Source organism: Anarrhichthys ocellatus, unplaced genomic scaffold, assembly GCF_004355925.1.
Source record: "Anarrhichthys ocellatus isolate YVR2014 unplaced genomic scaffold, GSC_Weel_1.0 scaffold642, whole genome shotgun sequence".
NCBI classification, from domain to species: domain Eukaryota; kingdom Metazoa; phylum Chordata; class Actinopteri; order Perciformes; family Anarhichadidae; genus Anarrhichthys; species Anarrhichthys ocellatus.
In genome coordinates this window covers 1-20,507 of record NW_022280616.1, presented here as the reverse complement: position 1 = coordinate 20,507, position 20,507 = coordinate 1, and the positions used below count along the sequence as shown (strand labels likewise).

The 20,507-nt window shown below is 45.4% G+C and overlaps 4 protein-coding genes across 5 annotated transcripts in view; 3 read left to right on the top strand and 1 right to left on the bottom strand.

Moving 5' to 3' along the window:
- LOC116376834 (neurofibromin-like) overlaps nucleotides 1–20,319 on the bottom strand; it is a 23,660-nt gene extending 3,341 nt beyond the window's left edge. The window contains exons 1-10 of the mRNA XM_031838321.1: nucleotides 18,171–20,319; nucleotides 17,830–17,927; nucleotides 17,366–17,512; nucleotides 17,134–17,280; nucleotides 16,916–17,026; nucleotides 4,315–4,747; nucleotides 3,735–4,075; nucleotides 3,159–3,361; nucleotides 2,035–2,228; nucleotides 1,811–1,951 (exon numbers count right to left, since the gene is read on the bottom strand). Coding sequence (XP_031694181.1) covers nucleotides 1,811–1,951; nucleotides 2,035–2,228; nucleotides 3,159–3,361; nucleotides 3,735–4,075; nucleotides 4,315–4,747; nucleotides 16,916–17,026; nucleotides 17,134–17,280; nucleotides 17,366–17,512; nucleotides 17,830–17,927; nucleotides 18,171–18,335 — 1,980 coding nt within the window. The 5' untranslated portion in view covers nucleotides 18,336–20,319. The remainder of the gene's footprint in view (nucleotides 1–1,810; nucleotides 1,952–2,034; nucleotides 2,229–3,158; nucleotides 3,362–3,734; nucleotides 4,076–4,314; nucleotides 4,748–16,915; nucleotides 17,027–17,133; nucleotides 17,281–17,365; nucleotides 17,513–17,829; nucleotides 17,928–18,170) is intronic.
- On the top strand, nucleotides 628–6,721 carry LOC116376837 (uncharacterized). The gene is made up of 3 exons (XM_031838326.1): nucleotides 628–791; nucleotides 4,925–5,089; nucleotides 5,165–6,721. Exon 3 carries the CDS (start codon nucleotides 5,171–5,173, stop codon nucleotides 5,819–5,821), a length of 651 nt encoding a protein of 216 aa, XP_031694186.1. The 5' UTR covers nucleotides 628–791; nucleotides 4,925–5,089; nucleotides 5,165–5,170; the 3' UTR covers nucleotides 5,822–6,721.
- LOC116376836 (mucin-5B-like) lies at nucleotides 7,919–10,594 on the top strand. The gene is made up of 2 exons (XM_031838325.1): nucleotides 7,919–8,402; nucleotides 8,835–10,594. The coding sequence occupies exon 2, from the start codon at nucleotides 8,863–8,865 to the stop codon at nucleotides 9,979–9,981; it is 1,119 nt and encodes a 372-aa protein (XP_031694185.1). The 5' UTR covers nucleotides 7,919–8,402; nucleotides 8,835–8,862; the 3' UTR covers nucleotides 9,982–10,594.
- Nucleotides 11,561–14,608, top strand: LOC116376835 (oligodendrocyte-myelin glycoprotein-like). 2 transcript variants are annotated; one of them, XM_031838322.1, is made up of 3 exons: nucleotides 11,561–11,789; nucleotides 12,324–12,515; nucleotides 13,456–14,608. In XM_031838322.1, the coding sequence occupies exons 2-3, from the start codon at nucleotides 12,334–12,336 to the stop codon at nucleotides 14,399–14,401; spliced, it is 1,128 nt and encodes a 375-aa protein (XP_031694182.1). In that variant the 5' UTR covers nucleotides 11,561–11,789; nucleotides 12,324–12,333; the 3' UTR covers nucleotides 14,402–14,608. The 2 variants fall into 2 exon arrangements, with proteins under 2 accessions (XP_031694182.1, XP_031694183.1); XM_031838323.1 differs by lacking the exon at nucleotides 11,561–11,789 and having other exon boundaries at nucleotides 12,304–12,515.
- Nucleotides 20,320–20,507: the final 188 nt, after the last annotated feature.

Below are 20,507 nucleotides of genomic sequence, written 5' to 3'. Positions count from 1 at the left end.
CTCTGATGGTTAACGGTAAACTTTATTTACACTCTGATGGTTAACGGCAATCTGAGGTTCACATGAGTTCTGGATCTGTACGGATCCACTACGGTCTGTTACACCACTAATAGGGAGACTGTGGCTAAGTGGATAGCAGGGCCGTCTTTCAATCAGAGGGTCGGCAGTTCAATCCCCGGCTCCGGCTCTGCTAGTCGCATGTCGATGTGTCCTTGAGCAAGACACTTAACCCCAAAACTGCTCCGTAGCTGTGCGGTGTAGAAATGTGATAGAATCTGAATTGTAAGTCGCTTTGGATAAAAGCGTCTGCTAAATGACTGTAATGTAATAAATAACTTATCAAACTCTCAGACATCGTTGTGTAGAAGTTGTAGTGAAATCTACTGAGCCCAAAAGCTACAAGACCATAACAGACCATACTTCTAACCAATAAGACAGCAGCATGTGTTGGTGTGGTGACATCAGACAGCCACGCTGTTAAAAACATCTCCATAAAGACCGTTTGGTCCAGTATTTTTAAACCAGATTTTCTTAAATTCAACTTTTTTGGTGAAACAACAGAATCAGTGGAAGAAGGGGCAGCACTTCAACTTAAACACTGACGGGCTTCTTCTGGGTCAACAATCCTCACAAAGGCCACCATTGAGAGCGGAGCGGCAGTCGGCCATAATAGGAGCCGGGGCCTGGCTTTTCTATTGTGCTGTGTTTGTTTCTCACAGCTGATGGTGGAGAGGGAAGGACTTCTTCTCTTTATCACTGCAGTGATTTACAGCGTCGGATTCTCCCGTTAAGTAAGTAATTATTACATTTAACGCTGGTCAGAGTCAAAGTGGTGCAGGAACTAAGCCTCTAATAGCCTTATGGACTTTAAACACGTTACAGACATGTGATGTCGTCGCTTTACTGTTTTATTTTTATTTGTTGATTTTACTGAATTATTTATTTTATTTTTATCGTATCGATTGTCTCATTATTTCCTTTCTTTTGCTGCTTTGACAAAACCACTTTGTAAACTCTGTTATTAAAGGTGCTGTATAAATAAAGTTATTATTATAATAACACGCATGTTTGCTGAGTATGTTGAAGTAAATGTAACGTTTCATGTAACAAGTATGCTGAAAGGTAGTTTCTGGTGGTATTGAACCTGTAATATTATTAATGTTATAAACTTTAAGTAAACCGATGCAGTCTGTTGCATTCTGTACGATCTGTGAGATTAAACTGGAATAAGTGTGACATGTTTTGATGCATCATTCATGAGTAAAGATAATCATCACAGCCCATATTCCAAAATCTATGAAGAGTAAAACTCAAAGTTTCGTGAAGAAAGAATGAGGAAGAGTCTCTGTGGAGCTGAAGTGATGAAGACGAAGATCATCATTTATCATGTCGACCTTTTCCATCAAGCTGGGTAATAAGAAACCCAAAATAATCCTAAATGAACCTTCAATGAAGACATTTACCGACAGTGTTCCTCTTATAATGATACCGTGTTACATGGAGGGTTAGGGTGAACTTCATTGAACAGGTAGTTTGGATGGAGGGACAAATTACATAGAATCTTAACAACAAAGTACTTTTGAACTCCAACTTTCACAAGTCTTCCATTTGTCATAAGTTGGCGGGACTCTCGTTGCATAAGGTTCCTCTGCTACCAAAGTACACCTTCTGAATTTGATGCAACCAGGCTGAAGTTATTGTACACATAACGATGGAAGCATCGTTTTTGAATTACACGACTCCATGATGGGTGGAGTATTGGCTCACACAGGTGACTCTGCAGACACTGATCCAGAGTGCATTAGCTCACCTTGCTGGAGACAAGCTTGACATTCCCTGAAGCCAGAGCCACTGCAGTATCAGCCATGACCTCCGCCTTGATGGAGCCCAGTCCTCCGGTGGCGCTGGTCTTAATGAAGCTGTCCAACACCACATCCAGCAGGTCGGTTATCTGAGGACACACAGTGAGAGAGTCAGAGGTGAAGATCCACGACCCGTTTACACTCATCGGGGCTGTCTGTGTGGCGGACCCACCTGGCCCAGGCTGCCCCAGATCTTCGCCTGGATGGAGGGGTACATCTGCTTCTCATTGATCGTCATGGTGATGAGTTTGTCCAAGATGGCGGTGACGCGCTGGCGCTTGGCGTCATCGTTGTGTTTGCAGAAGCGAACCAGGTTGAGCAGCCAGGGCGTCATGTACTCCAGGCAGAGATGCTTCAGCTCGATACCTGCGATAGAAAAAACAAACACGATCGATATACATTTACTTTTTAATATTCAAACAGGACTGTCATCCAGGAGAGAAGGGTTCCTGTTGCTGGGCAAAACCTAAAGCAACTTAAACTTAACGTTGGTTTGTGGACTGATGGTTTGAAGCCTCGAGTTCAGCGTTTTGGCCGTCGCCATCTTGTTTTTTTGCAACCAGTGAACAGGAAGTGACCATATCTGGACTGAGGAGGAGTGACGTAGAGACGACGTATACGTCTCTGGTAGAGACCTGTCAATCACTGTGTAGCCCCGCCTTTATTATGTTTGTTTAAGTTTATGTTGTAGTTATCACAAACATATTGTAAACACCTGCTGTAGCCTTGGTGGTAGAACACAGCGGTTTAAATCACAGAAAGGACGAATTGATCATCCATCATGTGTGTAGTGAGAGTCAATCATAATCAACCAAAATAAAAGAACCACACTCATCCATGAAAGTGGACTAAACCCAAATCACTGGCAACACTTTCAAAAGCTGCAGTAAAAAAAAGGTGTTCTCGCCTGCTTCACATAATGTGAAAAAACAAGGATTCATTGTGACCTTTTTATAACTTTCCATAAATAACTTAAAGAACTAAAATGTTCATCTATAATAGCTGTTTTTAGTCTATTTCGTGGGAGCACAGGGCTTAATAAATAGAAAACATCAGAGGTTGTGGTGTTTGTAAAGAGCAGCATGGCTTCTAGGAGCTGCTAGCAGGGTTGTTAGATTCTTAGTACTTGTCTCATTTCCACTCCAGTTGAGCTGATAATCATTTTATGTAATGAATATGTGACCTCCCATAAACATCTTTGCACAAACCCTGAAAAAAGGCAGTTTTTTAGCAAGCAAGCAAAAAAAACCTTCCAAGTTATGAAGTGACTGCAGGAGTCCTGTTAAGTGGACTTACTGGACTTGCTGAAGCCTGAGATGCACTCCTCCAGAAACTCCAGTGTCAGATGGGGCTCGTTGGCTGCCAGAGTCTTGCTGATGGAGACGATGAAGAGGGTGTTGTTAGCGGGGATGCAGAGGCCCGACGTCTCCAGCAGCTGGCCCTCTATCTTCAGGTTGAAGGTACAGGTCAATGCACACAACAGATTGTAAGCCGCCGACCTGGAAGGGGGAAGGACAACAAGTGAGAGGTGTTGAGTCCTGTCAAGAGTAGCGCAAACCCCCCCCCAAATGTTCTGAAGTTTTATCATGACTCCGTTGACTCTCATCCCAAATAGATTTGGGTGGACATAACAGCTTCTTCATATGTAATTTAGCTCTAAACTTAAGCCACATTTACAGCCAAAAACATAAGTGTCTTAACATTTTGGAACTTGCAATTCCTGACACAAAACCAAAAGACACCAAACAGATGAGCTTTTGGAGTCCACAGTAGAAATTACAACTTCTTCAGTAAAAGGAAGCTGGTGATGTTACTGTTGTTTTAGGTGGAATAATCTCGCTAGAATAAGTCTAAAGGCCCTACAGCACCGACCTGAGGCTGGGGTCAGAGCTGCCCAGGTTCAGCAGGGCGATGTTGAGCAGAGTGCCGGGAACATCTTTGGGTCGAATCTTGGTGTGCTGTGGGATGGAGTCCGGCTGCGACAGCTCCCAGCGCGTCCGGATGTGGATGATGGACTGGACGATGGCGTCACACTCTTGGTGCATGAACGTGAGCGGCGTGCCCTGGTTGGCCATGGTGAGGGTGAACTGGCTCTCGTCCACCAGGCAAATCTCCTCGATCTCTGAGGCGTAGTAGACGTCATTGAGGAAGACGGGCTGGCCGAGGACGCGGGTCCGCTCGGCAGAGGTCACCTGAACTGCAGTCGAGCCCACCTGACCAGCGAGAAAACATACAGTGTTTAAGGAAAAACCTAAACCCATTGCTCAAATTCCTCTTGATCGTACTAACGTTCTCTGATCTTATCCTTCCAGTCTAATAAGGTATTCACAAAAGCTACTCCACAGTGCCCTGGAAGCAGTTTGCAGTTTCGTTACCTCTGCAGCTACCCTCAGGTTCCAAAGACCAAGCCCCCACAGACTGAGCTACATTCGCCCTTCGGCGGCATCCTCACCTTTATTGAGACCTTGGTGTCTTTGTGGGCCAGCTTGAGGGCATTATGGAACACTTTGAGGTCTTCCTCAAGGGTCAGCGTGGCCGCGGGCAGCTTCTGTTGGTCCGGTTCGATGTGTTCGGCAAGCTTAGCTGGAGAGTCGATGAACTGGAGCCGCTTGCTGCCCTTCAGGCCCGTCAGCAGCCGCTCGTGGTACTTGGTGTACTCCCTCACCCAGGTGTTGCAGTTGTAGACGAAGACGGCCGCTACATTCTCGTAGGCGAAGCCGGGAAAGACCACGAACCACTTGGACAGGAAGTCGGTTTTGAAGCGATTGCTAGGTCCTACGTGTGTTAGGTCTACCACTATCTCGTAGGGCTTGGCGTAGTAGGGTTTGAGAGTGAGGAGGACATGGTAGATGAGCAGGTCACCGTTGATCTGGCCTGTTTTGAACCTAAAGAAAAAAGAAATCAGACAAGGTCAACCTCAGGCCTTCTTGAGTAAATAATGCATTTCTGTGTTTGGGGTTAGTAGTGTATCGTTTAAACGTGTTCATGGCATAATGTGTTACAGTCCTTTTTTTGGCTTCTGAGAAACTACATCACTATTTTTGTCTCTCTCTTCTTGTAAGAGCTTGTCAGCATCTGCGGTATCAACAAGAGGCCCCGAAATAACCAGAGCAGAAACAGACCCAGAGACGGGGTCAGGAAGTACGTTCAGAGCGTCTCAAGAGTCTGTCTGCAGCAGGTGTCTCACTGCATCCCTCCAACAACACTTCCACATAAGACCAAGTCAAGTAAGTATTGTCAACACAAGCCAACTTTGCATGGTAGGTGATGCAGAAAGTTCACGTTTCTGCTCTTAATTTCAGAGCACAATGGAAGGAACCAGAACCTCCCTCTGGCTGTTTCTCCTGCTCAACCAGCTGCCGCTCTGTCCCACCGACGCAGGCCGAAACCTTTTGACTGTGCAGCCGTATGAAACAGAAGATCAGGGCGGCAACTCGACGCCTGCCGTGGAGCACAGCCTCACAACCACTGGCCGCACAAACTCACTTGACGCGGACACCGACGGTACCCGTGCAGACTGCTTGATCGACACCGAGATGGGTCTGATCGCTCTGGGCTCAGCGGGGGGGTTGATCGTCTGCCTGCTAGTTGCCACCGTGGTGCTGGCATGTCAGGTCTGCCTCATTCAGCGCCGGGTTTACGCCCCCCGATCCTCCCGGTCCAACATGGACTTGGTGAGCGGTACTGGGTACTGGGGCGTCGACCAGCAGGAGGCGGGAGGACTGGTTGGGCCGTGCGATGCCAGCGTCATGCTTGAGGAGGTGAGAGCCGACAGCGAGATGGAGGACGAGAGGCAGGCTGAAATACGAGAGGCGAGGGAGGAGGCCGGGGCAGGACTGGAGAGAGGGGCCACGGCGATGTCTTTGGAAGAGAAGGTCGGTCAGATGCAGAGCTCCAGCTCCAGAGACTCCTGTCTGGAGATTCCCAGGGATCTGGAGGATATGCCCCTTGTTGTGTGAGGAGGTAACCCCGCCTAGACCACCTCCAGTCCCAGACACTCCACTCCACTCACAAACCAGTCAGTTTAGCTAATGTGTTTAACTTCTTCTATTTAAGTTCTATCCAGTTTATTTCACCTCACAGAATTTTACTGAAACAGCCACCTGGGCATCGCTTGAAATGTTGTCAACTGGTGCCGATTAAATACCAGAGTTACTGAACCCACACAAACAAGGATAGTTCTTCAAAACCTTGCTTTGAGAAATATAAATACATATATTTAAGAAAACCTGTTTTCTTCACTCAAGAAGCCAAACTACTCAAATATTCTGGCAAAATAATACTTATTAAAGTAAAAAATACATACTTTTATCCAACTATCAAGACGTGGAAAAGCTCTCAAAAAACACCTTTAAGGGTGAAAAACGGAAGAAACTTCAGAGAGAGAAACTGAGGAAGTATTTATATTATGAAATACTTAAGTTGAAGTAATGAGAATAGTACTGCAGCAAAGAGGCAAACTTACTGTCAGACACAGAAACAAAGGTGTAAAGCGTGAAGGGTACGTTTCTCAACCTTTAAAGTTGAACCGTTAAACATCTCATGTGCTACATAGTTCTACACACTTGCTGAGCAAATTCTACATTTACTTTAAATCTGCTTGATTTGGCTCAGTTTTAGAAAATGAGCGGAAACAATAAATAAGTAGATCAACAGACTTTTAGAGAATCAAAGTGATCACAGGACCGATTCCTAGGGGACACCGAGATGATGGTCAGAAGGTACAACGTCTAATAATCTTTGTTGCGTTCATGAATCTCTGTTTATGATGTTTACTGCAGACTAATACTTCTGATTCTTTCATAACATATGAAACTGTTACAATGTCGGGTATTAAATAAATGAAGTTTTGCATCGTTTCAGTGTCGTTTGTTCCTTTTCTATTGGCTTCTTTAAGGAATGCATAGTTATAACAAGTAGTATAACTCGAAGTAATGATCAGCCAGAAGGTACTGAAGTACTGAAGGTGTGGTGAGCAGAAATACAACATTCTTCACTGTGCACGACTAGAACACGTAAATGAAGGTTGAGGAGGCTGTGACTGTAGAGCTGAACGGATGCTGTGCTCTTCTGTAGACTGCTGCTGTGTCTGAATTAGATCGTGGTTAATCTGCGCGAGCTAAACTTAGTAGACTCCGTCCGTGTCTGAGCGGACACTAAGTGGTGTTAACTTTATCACTAACTCGTTCACAAGCGTGTTCATGAGCAACATCCTAGCTTTCAACCAGGCGGCTTCAGCTCAGAGCAAAGTTTCTGATACACAATCGTGTACTTTTAAAATATGAAGTGACGCATGAACTCTGTGCCTCACTTGTTCCCTTTATTGGAAATAAAGAGAGAGCCTGAGTGGGCCTGAAGACACGCTGGTCTGCAGAGATGCAGCACATTATGAGCACCACCACGGCGTGTATGCGTACTAACACCTTTATACAATCCTGGTTAAGAAAGGAGTCAAATAAATGTCTTGTAATCAATCAAAGGGTTGAACATCCGGAGAACAAGTTGATTCAGCTGCAAAATATTTACTCAAATGTAGATTTCTAAAGATTTTTAAAGCATTTGAAAACAAATCCTGAGACATATTTATGCTAAATAATGATTCTAATTAAAGTGAGATGCTTTCATCAGTATTTGTAGCAGTCATGTCTGAAAGCTGTGCGTGTGCAGTAAAGCACTGCGTTACTAAAACTGTATGACTAAGCCGCGCCACAACCTAACGGCTAACCAACGGAGGTTCACTTCAGTTACATCATGATGCCTTCAGGCTCTGCTCAGTGAACATGAGTACTGGCTGAAGGTCCATTATAACGTTATCATGATGTGTTCACAGGTCATCTGTAAAATGTAGTTTTGGTGATAAACTTGAATGAATCCAGTAGTTTGAAGGAGATGTTTTCACATGAATATAAAATAGATATTAGAGATGAATTATGAGCTGTTTAACTTCATAACACGAGCTCTAAGAACATTATTATACTTCAGTAAAATAATAATGAAGAGATTTATTTTAATAGATATAAATACAATCTTTTTTTTCCTGATCATTTGAATTGTGTTTTTATGAAGAAAAAAAACACAATAAATTACTACAACAAAGTAAAAGTACAACATTCAGAAGTTTTGATGACTTGAGGTCGGTTTGAATGATTTTTGGGACGATGGCTCAACATGTGTTGCTCCACTAGTTCAAACCATCAGTCCTTCATGTACAGAACAGAGACGATTAAAGTCATTTCTACAAATGTTTCTTTAATTCTATTATGCACGATTCACCGTTAACACGTTTGAATGCAGTCAGGCTCTGGTGTGAAACTGAATGAACTACTATCTTTAGCACATCAGACCTGAGAATGCAGAGTCGGCTTCACACGTCACACTTCCTGTAAGTGAAGCAAGAAGGACTCAAGGTTTCAGCAGAGAGGAGCCTTCAATGCCCCGAGCTGTGCTCTCACTCAGAGGACTCAATAAGACCAACTATTTACCTCTAAATACATCCTGCAACCACACAGCTGAGGGGCTACTGGAGGTGTGAAGTCATTGGTAAGTACAATTTAATCATGAATTATTAATGTACCTGAGGTGCATCTGATAACTCCAGTGCTTTGGATTGATGCTGGTGCTAAAAGATGAAAAGTTACCTCACAAAACTGTACCGAGACTGAGCCGAGGATAACATCTACTTTGATGGATTCTTCACAACTAAAGCGCCACAACTAAAGACAGAGAAATGATCAACAACAATTAACAAGACAACAATTCTCCGTTAAACAGAAAAGCTCCTTTAAATGAAGATATTTGACTATTGTAAAATGTAACTAAAGAAACTTTAAATACACTCTGTATGTACCGCTGACGCATACGTCTATTTAGAGTTTGAGGAAACGGTACAACAGCAGTTTACATTGCAACACTGCACATTGCATAAGATGGTATTGCTCTGCATCTCCAACTAAAGAACTTCCTCTGTTCTAGCAACCAGCCAGAAGACGGAAGAAAAACAATGACCATCAACTTTCTGAGCCTGATGTTGGTGTGGCTGCTGCCGCTGCCGTCCGGTCAGAATAACACCTTCAGCCATGTGACGACAGGAATGCAGGTAACACCAAGCGAGTCCACGCAGGACCAGCTGACGACACGGGAGGCGTCCAGCCTGGATCCGGTCACAGAGGTCGCAGGTCGTCACATCGTTCGGTCCATCGTGGTTCAAGAAAACGGGACGAGACCCAGCGACGAACCTTCACTGCAAACAACTTCTAAAATGTTCCCACCAGGGATTCGAACCGCAGCAACTCCAACCAACTCCACATGGTCTCGGTTCAAAGGCTCAACAGAAAGCGTGAAGTCCATGATGGAGTTTAACTTCACAACATCAGCAGCAAGAGTCGCAACCAGTCACGCCGGCGACCCAACCACAACCACATGGACACCACCAACGCCAAGCAGCTCCGCCCAAACTCAATCCACTGACGATGAAACAAGCCGACCATCCACACGTCCGACGCCGTCCACAAGCCTCGTCTCTACCACCAACGCATCTACCGAACCCGTTGAGAACAAAACCGCCAACGCCAGCCCGGTCACAGCTACGCAGTCCCCCGGTTTGTACAGAACGCCAAAGGCCACGACAAAGACGCCATTGTTCCACGTTGCTACAACGAAGGAAAGACGTCCGGGGGGAAAAGAAAAGCCTGCTAAAGGATCGAACCACAGCAAAGCAGTGGCGGGGGTAATAGGTGGAGCCCTGGTAGTCATGATGGTGGGCTTCCTGCTGATCTACATCAAGAAGCGGAAGCTTCAGAAGCAGCAGATAACGACTGGAGACTGGGCTGGTCCCTCGCCGTTCCTCGAGGGTGGAGCCAACAACGGCCAGGTGACGATGAGGCCATCCAACCGGACGTCCCTCTCCAGCTTCCTGACTCAGAGGCTGTCGAAGAGACTGTCCACGCTGCCGGACGCCGGCGAGGAGTTGGAAGACTTGACGCCGGCGAGCACGTTCGGAGGCGAACATAAAGGGAGTTTGTTCGGTCGAGAGGCCGGTGGAAGCGACGGGACAGCCGGAGACGTTCCAGAGACGAAAAGCAACGGAGACGGTGGAGAACTTCGTCTCGCTGACGAATGAGATGCCGCGCACGAACAACTCGGAGGCAAACCACATGCAAGACCTTTCTGCAAACCCCCCCACTCCACCTGGACAACCATGAGTGAACTGATCCTCCGCTGTCACTGGCTGCTAGGCAGCAAGGACACAGGAAACGACCTCGTCACTGTTTGAGGAAATGATCGAGAGAGAAGAGATGTTCATCTAAGTCTCTACGCTTACAAATAAACACAAGATCATAAATAAAAGAAAAAGTCATGAACTACTCAGTACATCTGAAACTACAGAAGAAGTATTTTTCTAAATCATGTGAGATGTTGAACTCGTACTATTAGTCAACATGATCGTTCTACATGAAGGTTTCTGTGACTCAAACCAGAGCTTTGCTGGATTCCCTTTAGAAAGTATATTTAATTTAATTAAATGTGGCTTTACTGACATGAAAGATTCAGAAAAAATAAAGTTACCAAAGCATCAAATAAAAAAAAGTACACAATAAAATCAATATGAATATTTACACGACATTACTGTTATAATATATATACAGCATTACAATTACGTGTGTGTGTTGAGAGCTCAGTAAACTCTTTCATTACAGAGTTGAATTGGTCAAAATAAATGTTCCTTATTTCAATGAATGTGTTGTGTTTTAGGAGGAAGTCTCTGTTGAACACAGTGACCTCATACTCTGCTTTTCTTTTGGCCATGATGTGTTTTTGTGGTTTCCTATTTAGATTTTCCAGCTTGTGGTCTCTGAGAATGAACTTAGTCTCCGTCTCTGTAAAAAACTAATATTTTACAGCATCAAGCCGTGTAATATACTTCCAGCGCTGCTCTCTGTGCAGCCTTCAGGTTTGGTGTTAGTACTTTAGAGGTGAAAGATGTTTATGATCTGTTCTTTGTGGTTTTCACAATGTGTCATTTTAAACCTTAAGAACAGTGTGTTGATGTATTTAATCAAGTTGTTCATAATTCTGATCGTGAAGCCATTTGTTAAACTATATTTGTGTTTATTTCCTTGTGTCTGAAGAGAACTGTGACTGTTCAGCACATAAAAGAAGAAAGAGAAGCTCCTGGTGACGTTGGTTTGAGTCACATGAATGGGTGGTTGTGGTTTAGGATGTCACATTAAACACACTTCCACATATCACACACTTCTACAGCTCTACAGTACTGCTGTCTCCAACCACTAATAATCAGACTTATTCAAACCTGAGAGAGGAACGCGTCGTCCTAACCGTCGGAGTACATCGAGTTCATTATTCAGTAAATCACAGACGACAGCTCAATATTCATTATGTTTAGATACGAAAAGTATTGAATTATGAGACTATTCTAACTCGTTGTACCCTGAAATAACTCACAAAATACTCAACTGTGCCCACTCACACACTCACACACACACTCACACACTCACTCACTCTCTTTAGCCTCATCAGCAGCAGAGTGGGCCGGCTCGCTGCTGCAATTCTCCCCGTCTCCCTCTCTCTCTCCCTCCTCCTCTCCCTCCTCTCTCCCCTCTCCTCCTCCCTCCCTCCCTCCCTCCCTCCTCTCCCCTCTCCTCTCCCTCCCTCCTCTCCTCTCCCTCCCTCCCCCCTCCTCTCCTCTCCCTCTCCCCTCCTCTCCCTCCCCTCCTCTCTCCCTCCTCCCTCTGAACAAACCTGCAGCTGCATTGGAATCTGACAGAGCAGGACGGGGGGGGGGACCGGCGCTTGCAGGCAGCATGTTTAGAGGCACAACCTCCAGAGAAAAGAGGCTGAGAGACTCCAACAGACTGCAGGAGGAAGAACCGAGAGGAGGGATGACGGAGCGACGCTAGAGAGGACGAGGTGAGTGACTTCAAACGGGACGAGCCACATTAAACCTGAGCAGAGAGAGAGCCGCTTCACTGTGAATGCAGTAAACCACACAGGGCTCTGTCTCCATGCAGATCTATGCTTTTTAGTTTTAAATGGAAAGTACAGCCTTTAAACAAAAACAGAGGGATTCAGCGACGATGAACCGCCTCCAGATAATGTAACGGCGTGAAAACATTTCTGGATTCAACAGAAAATGTGTCCCACAGTCCCGTCTGTGGAAACACAAACGCACATGGAGCTCCGGTCTTCTGCAGTTAGCGTGTCGCCCTGAATGAACCGAGTCTCTCTGCAGCACTCTGAGCTCCGGTCCCTCTGGCAGAGCTTCAAGTTATCTCTCAGGATGACTCGCACCTTTTAAGAGTATCACAAATGGGACTCTTTGCACTAAGAATAAGGCAGATTTGAATTAAGATGCATAATTAAGATGGAAAACAAACGAGTTACAAATGAAACGGAGTCATCTGTCTGCGCTGCTTCTATTTAACGCTGTGTGTCGTCCTCCAGAGCCCGGACCATGACCGCCTGCCTCTTCCTGCTGCTGTGTGGGCTGCTCGGGGGTCGGGTGGTGTCCATCTGCCCCACCGTGTGCTCCTGCAGCCGGGGGCACCGCGCGGTGGACTGCTCCTCCCGAGGCCTGACCAAGCTGCCGCCCGGCCTGCAGCACAACATCAACTTCCTCAACCTGTCTTTTAACAGGTGAGCAGCTCTGTGCATGCGAGAGGTCCTCAGGAACAATAGAACTCGTGACGTCACAAATAGTTCACTGATAAGAAACAGGAAGTGTTCAAAATCTACATGTGAGTAAATATTTATCAGCCAAATCAAATAGTTCACAGGATGTTCAACCGTTGTTTCATTTAATACTTATTTCTCTACAGGTTTGTATGAAGGTAATAAAGTAGTTTATGAATATGAGATATGAGTTTATTGATGATTATAATCCCTCCTCTATAGTGGAGGTTAGTTTCTGGCTTTCTGCCGTAAATTCTTCAGTTAATTGTGTTTGTACGTCCTCTGGCGCTTTGGAGAATATTGCAACCAACAGCCACACGCAAATATAAACCAGGCGACAAAGTGAAGTCAGTGCTTCAAGTGTTAAAGCTGCATTCTCTCTAATGTCCACCAGGGGGCGACTCCTCTGGTTGTATAGAAGTCTATGAGAAAATGACTCTACTTCTCTCTTGATTTATTACCTCAGTAAACATTGTAAACATGAGTTTATGGTCTCAATCTCTAGTTTCAAGTCTTCTTCAATACAGCATGATGTTCATTTAGTACATTATGGTCCATTTAGAGTCACACAGACCATAAAGCAGGGGATGCTTTAGGGCGGGGCTACACAGTGATTGATAGGTCTCTACGGCACTCCTCAGTCCAGATATGCTCACTTCCTGTTCACTGGTTGTAAAAAAAAACATGGCGACCGCGAAATCTGCGAACTGGAGGCTTCAAAACATGAGTCCACTAACTAACGGGTGACGTCTCCATGACTACGTCCACTTCTGATAAACAAAGCTTTAGAAAGAGTTTGTGGAAGTGAAGAAGTTGAATAAAGGTTGTACAGTAGGAGCTATTCACTTAATAATAAAATCACACTATATTTAATGTGTTTCCTAATGTTTCACCCTTCTGACAGCCTGCAGGGTCTGGAGAGCCAGCTCACCCACTACGCCCACCTGCGGACCCTGGACCTGTCCTACAACCGGCTGGAGACGCTGCCCCCCGCCCTGCCGCGCTCGCTGTGGGACATCCGAGCGGCGGGGAACCACCTGCGCTCGCTGGACAAGAACGACACGGCCTACCACTGGAACCTGAAGGTCCTGGACCTGTCGGGCAACGAGCTGGAAAGGGTGGTCTTCATCAACAACACGCTGCCGAGCCTCCGGACCCTCGACCTCAGCCACAACCGGTTCTGGACCGTGCCCACCAACATGCCGCACAACCTGGAGCGCGCCGACCTGTCGCACAACTACCTCGCGCAGATCCTGCCGGGCTCGTTGGACCGGCTGCTGAGGCTGGCTCAGTTCTACCTGCACGCCAACCGCTTCTCCTGGCTGCCGGAGGGGATATTTGATAAGCTGGCAGCGCTGGAGGTGATGACGCTCGGGGATAACCCCTGGGCTTGCGAGGAAGAGGAGAACATAACGAAGCTCCTGACATGGGCGGGGCAAACCCGGGCCACCGTCTTAGGCTGCCCCTGTTACACGAAACCCATCTGTGGGCAGCAAGCAGCTCCAGGGAGGGAGCGGCACTCTGCGCCGTTCACAGAGCCGCCGCTCTGGGTCGACGAAGGCCGCGCCGGTCCGTCGACCGGCTACCAGGCCAAATGGGCCCTTTTCGAGACGGGGGAGTACGAGGACAGGAGAGGGGCGAATGGATCTGGGGACCACGTGGCGTTTGTCTGGACGTCTCCCACTAACTCGGACGGTTTCTCCCCACACACGAGCACAACGGCCCGGACGTCTTCCACGAAGAAACCCAGAGCGGCGACCTCCAGGAACAAAAGTCACGGACTCTTCACCGAGACTCGACAAGCTGTCAGTCTGACTATTTTAGTCCTGACAGCGTTCAACACCTTCTGAACCACATGTACTGGTCACAGAACGTACTAGAACATGAACGTGTGACCAGGAAACTCCTTTCATTTTCATTTCTCTTTGTAAAAACCTGTTACTGCCTGTTGTCTCCATCATACAAGTGTACCTCCATGTTTCAATGTTCCCTCACAATCCTGAAGTGTATCAGACTAAACTAGCTCTGAATATCTGAATACATGGTTTGAAGAGGAAGTGTTGTCGATGCTCAGCTCTCTGCAGAACGCTTCCACACCGACGTTCTGCTGCGCTCGCTGTTTTCTTCATGACTGATGCTACGTTTGTTCCTGCTGAGTCAAAGCGGGATGCACATTACATCACATTCAGCCCGTGTCTGAGCAGTGAGCAGCCTCAGTAAAGTAAAGAATACTGAAAGAACTGAAAAAGGAATGCATGGAATGGTTGTATGTGTTCCAGTATGCATTGAATCCCCAATGATCTCATTTAATATGCAACTAAACAAAGCACAAGAAACAAGTAATCACGTTTACAACTCTGGTTTGTAATCAGATCAGACTTTCTGTCACGTTTAGTAAGCTGTGACTCGTTTATTAATCAAAGTGTGACTGAATTGAGTCCATGTGATGATGAGCGTTCTGTTACACCTCGATAGAGACTCTCCTGCAGAACAGGAAGCGGTCTGATCCGGATCACAGGTCTGAACGGCCGACGTTTCAAAGGTTCAGCCAAAACATTTAAAACAGGGCAGAGCTGCTGCATCCATCACATTTAGTTTGACAGGTAAAAAAGATTCTGATGATTCAAATCACAGCAGGTGGTGACCGCCGGACAAACAGGAAAAGTTTGGATTTTTCCCTCAAAACGAAGGAAAAAGAACGGCAGCGGAGAACGTAGTGGACGTTATGGATCCTGAGGTAAAAGTATTCAGCAGAACCAGATCTCAACCAAGACTGCAGGACTGTTTGTGCCATGAATAAGGATTCACTGTATTAACTCAATCTACCATCTATCTCTCAGAGAAGTTCAACTGTCTGCTTTCTTCCAATCTCAAAAGATCGACCACCAACTATATATACTAAACCTTATTAAAGGGACTATATATACGAAACCTTATTAAAGTGACTATATATACTAAACCTTATTAAAGTGACTATATATACTAAACCTTATTAAAGTGAGGTTCAAATCATCCTGTAGAACTCCAGACGGACCGATGATTTAACAGAGATCCACGTTAAACACATGAAGAAGAATGGAGCCATTGATTATTAACACAAACTAAATAAAGACAAAACTAATGATCGAGAAAAATGACTGTTACATTTGCTTCCGTAGTTCATCGGATAACCGCTAAGGCTAGCTAATCGTCGCAGAGCTTTAGCATATTGGTGTTGATGTGTAACATGTTTAAAATGTACGAAATGTGGCGAATATCGCCAACAATACAGCTGGCACTAACATGTGAAAGAGCACTAGCAGCTCATAACACTAGCAGCTAGCACTAGCAGCTAGCGCCACACAAGTTAAACTCCATCAGAGAAGTTTTTTGGTATCTCTGGATAGCTTTAGCCTCAGAGGTAAGTAAAGTTTTACGGTGTTCTATTAGCTTTGTGTTTCTGGGTGAAATTCACAACTTTGGTTCTACATTACGCACGTTAGACCATTCAACATGGACCATTACAGCGCTGATATTTGGTCATATAAACCTGTAGTATTTTACCAGAGTACCAGGGTTTTTCATTTGCCGGATTTGGATTCATTTGCTGGATGCTTTGTAATTTGTAATCTGGAGTTCAGAGACACAAACACTAATCTGACCTGGCCTGGTCTTTTTATGACCGCTAGTGTCTTTTTCCAATTGTTCCCAATGAGGACAGAGTGTGTGCGGCCGTCTGAGGACGCCTAGAAAAGAAGCAGCTGCACTCAGTCGTTTTTCTGAGCAGTCTGCTGTTTTTATGCGTCCGCTTTGAGCGCTTTAAGTTTACATTTCTGAGCACTTTTCAGAAAAGCTCAGGTGACGTCAGTGTAGTAAATGTAGCAGAAGCTTGTTCTGTCCGTCTGTCCATCCTAAACATTATATTTTGGACACAGACTATCATGAAGACACTGAATGTTTCTGGTGTTTGTTGAGCTTTTACCAGCGAACGCCTCGTCTCTCGGACTGTGTTTTGTATAGACCCTTTCTAGTATTGCGACCACTCAAAGCGCTTTAACACTACTTGTCACTGATGGTTTGGGCTACCATGCCAGGTTTCACCTTGGACTCTAACTAACCATTCGTACTGTTCACACACCATTGGCACAGCCTACTTAAGAGATTTAGGATCAAGTGTCTCACCCAAGGACACATGGACTAACTAGATCCATCTGCCGATCCTCCTCCGTAGTCGTGTTACACATGCTGCTATATTCAAACGTAGGTTCTTAGTTTAAGCGTAAACCTGCATTGCTAAAGCTTTCAGATAAATGCATGGCTATGATTCAGCACCATGACAAACGAACCGGGCGATGAGCTGATGTTAAGGAGAGAGGCGGTCCTACCTGCGGGCCACGTAGTAGAACACTGGGTTGCCGGTCTTGGAGGTTCCTGCTTGGTAGAAGATGTTGAGGGTCTTTAAGGCCTTGAACTCCTCTTTCTCATGGACCTGGTGCCTAAAAAACAAACCAGAGACCTGAGGGTCAGTCTCGATCCAATCTCAAAGATTTGGTGTTCTAAAGGAGGACCTTAAGAAGCCAGTTTATCACTATGTTAACGCTACCTGGTCATGAACTCCTCAAACTTGGAGCTGGTCAAGTTGAGGCTAGACCAGTGCGTGTCAGCCACGGGTTTGTGTTCAGGAGGACCCAGGTAGGCCAGCAGGGTGGCCATCTTGTCAAAAGGTCGCCTGCCCACGGCTTTGTGGTCCCTGGAAATTAGACCGTAAAAAACCACGTCACAAAACATGATCGGTGGTAAAAGAGTGAGCTCATTGTTGAGATCCGTTGCCCCACCTGTTACTGGAGAGGTACTGGCCGATCCTCTCCTGGTTGTTCCACAGCAGGCGGTGGAGGGCCAGAACGTTGCCGTCACTGATGAAAGACAGACTGTGGTTGACTGAGTCGCTGGGAGGAGAGTCGGACGCGATGTCCAAGAAGAACCTGGGACGGAGGACGAACAGAGTGCACACTCACCGCTTTAGTTAAAGAGCGGTGTCTGAAGAAAGGTCTCTGGTACCGTGTTCTACCAGGAATACGCCACAGGATTCTAACCTGTGACCTTAGAGCAGGTTCTGTGAGAGCACCAAACTACTTTGTTAACCTTCATCAAGTAAGAAACAACCCACAAACACTGTAACCCAAATGTAGGCGGAATGAGACCCTAAAGGTTATCACATAAGTAAAAAACACATCTGCATCATTCATTAAAATGCATTTATGAGACATTAATAATTAACATCATGCTTTGAGCGTCTCACCGTCTGGCTGAATCAAAGTTGCTCCTGACAAAGTCATTAAAAGGCCTCATGTGTTCTTCTTTTGTAAACAAGACGTGGTTTGCGATGCTCTGCAGAATCTAAAGGAAAAGACAGGAAATATAGAACAATCCAACAAAATAAACTGCTAGTCCAAACAAGGTCTCGGCCCATAAAGCGGGGCTAAAGGTCACACAATCAGACTCATCTGAGACCGGTTCAAGTACAGAGTTCTTCTTCAAACAGTTGGTGAGAACAGAACACCTGTAGATTATTAAAATACACAAGAATGTTTACAGAAAGCTCAAGGCTGCCAATATAAGTCCATTAATTCACCAGCCTACCTTGGACATGAGCTTGAGACCCCGCTCTATCCTGGGGTGGGGCTTCTTGTCCAGGATTCCGGCCTCGTATGGAGACACGATGGCCGGGTTGACGAAGCGCAGGAACATGGCGCTGCCCACCGCGCCAATGCTGTTCTGGGGGAAACGCTGACTCACCACCTGCATGAGGGAGGATGGAGGGAACAAGGGAGGACAGAGGAAAGGGAAGAACAAAGGAGGGAAATGTAGAACAGGAGAGAGGTTTGAGCAAAAGGGAAGGACAAAAAATACAGGGAAAAAATGGTATTTCAGTACATTTTAAGAGCAATAGAAGGAAGTGATGAGAGTAAATAAATAAACATGAATCAATGTGTGTAGCAGAGTAAAGATGAGCCAAGACAGTAAAAGATGTGAGAGGGAGGAGGACACATGAAGAGAGACTTTGAAACAATCCCAGTTCATTTTGGGCTGTAGCAAGAGTTTAAAAAGGTTGTGACTCCGGTTACAGTCCAAGAGAAGAGAAGAGAAGAGAAGAGCAAGACGAGGAGCTGCCTCCTCCCTGCTGGTGAACGATGACACAGGAAGTCATCAGAACAAAAATAAAAGGAGGCGGATGAGAGAGCCATGTGTGGTGCAAAGCAGTGGATGATCCCAACAGGTGGAAACCCCCCAAAAGATATGACAACCAGGAGACGTCAAGACGCTCCACAATCAGGTCCAACTGAAGCTGGATTACAGAGAAATGAGTAGTTCTTGAACATACATCATCACTTTATTCCACGATGGACGATCAGCAAACACAAGTCTCTAATATAGACGATCAGATCTGCAGTAAAAGCCACAACGCTCTTTTCACTTGAGACCGCCTGAAAGCCTCGATAGCAAAATCTCCACTATTATCAGTCGCTTGCAACAGTCACTAAAATGTCCTTTAAAAGCTTACTAATGCCCAACAACTGCAGACACATCTATGCACACATATATACGTGTATAGTGAGTGCCAGAGACACGTCCAGCCAGAGGCGCAACAGGTGGAGTGAAGAGAGTCTGTCTTCACCTTCAGCGTCTTTCCTGAAAAAGCTAAATTAAAAGCGGACATTGTCTCTCTTCTTCTTGGATAGATACCAGGACGGCAACCAGAAGACTAAAGTGTGAGTGAGCAGCCTCGTAGCTGAGGCTAGCATCCAAGACAAACCTGCATACTATGTACTGAGTCTGTGTCGGACTTCAGCAGAATACTGGAGCATGGGGGGGGGTCATCATTCATACTACCATTGTAGTTTTGGTCATCATTCATACCAGAAAAAAAGCTCTGATGAAGGTCCTTCAGACTAAAAGCTCAAAATGAAGTGTGCAGATATCTATCCCATCAGTTTAAACTCTTTGATACTCCAGCACCTTAAAACACACAATCAGTGTGTCCATAGAGTCTAAGCCGTCACGTTATCCAAACTCATTAGGCAGAGAATAAGACAAACTAAAGTCATAACCCAGACTGTTCACATCCATCACTGCTCACGTTTGTCTCCTTCACATTGGTCCTTTGTGGGGATTTGTCTGCTCTGACGTCATCACATGTGAAACTAAAACAACAACAACACACTTACTGGAGTCTGTGTATAACACCATTTAAAAATATCTATTTTATTTGTCTTCAGTCATAAACATTACTTCCGTTTAAACCTGGTGTCAGTATGTGTAGGATTGAATGCAAGTCAACAGTAATACTCCAACTCTAAAGAATAATAAAGAATGTGCTGTGGTTTTAAAGTAGTATTACTGACTCACTGCGTAGCTTTGTATTAGTGTAAACTACAAACCACACCAAAGAATAACAACGTTTAAATATGAACGCTATTTGGCCACAAACGTGAATTTAAAAGCACGTGTTCTGATGTATATTCAGAGGCAGCATGAACGCACCATGGCAAATGGACTTTCATGTATATAAAGAGTCTTTCTAGTCTTCTTTAGACTACATGTCCACATTCCCCCATTCATAAACACACACACACAGTCCCCATCAGGATCTGAACTAATATACATTCACACAGTGGGGTTCAGTCTCTTCTAATGGTCACAAATGTCTTAGATAGTGTATTTGGCAACAATGGAATCTATAAATCCAACATTTGTCAGTGTCCACAAGTGTTACCAATGTTGGAAAAAAACATGGAGGCTGTAGGTGTTATAAATATTAAACTATTCACATGTTTCAGCCTCTCCTCCTCTCCCCTCCCCTCTCCTAACGTTATAATGTACATTCAGCCAGTACTCACTGGCTGAATGTTCACTGAGCAGAGCCTGAAGGCATCATAATGTAACTGAAGTGAACCTCCGTTGGTTAGCCGTTAGCGG

What these genes read in the sequence shown, in the direction of transcription:
- LOC116376835 (XM_031838322.1), top strand. Translation starts at nt 12,334, where the DNA reads ATGACCGCCTGCCTCTTCCTGCTGCTGTGTGGGCTGCTCGGGGGTCGG. An exon ending in CTCAACCTGTCTTTTAACAG is followed by an intron (nt 12,516 to 13,455) that starts GTGAGCAGCTCT and finishes CCCTTCTGACAG; the next exon opens with CCTGCAGGGTCTGGAGAGCC.
- LOC116376837 (XM_031838326.1), top strand. Translation starts at nt 5,171, where the DNA reads ATGGAAGGAACCAGAACCTCCCTCTGGCTGTTTCTCCTGCTCAACCAG.
- LOC116376836 (XM_031838325.1), top strand. Translation starts at nt 8,863, where the DNA reads ATGACCATCAACTTTCTGAGCCTGATGTTGGTGTGGCTGCTGCCGCTG.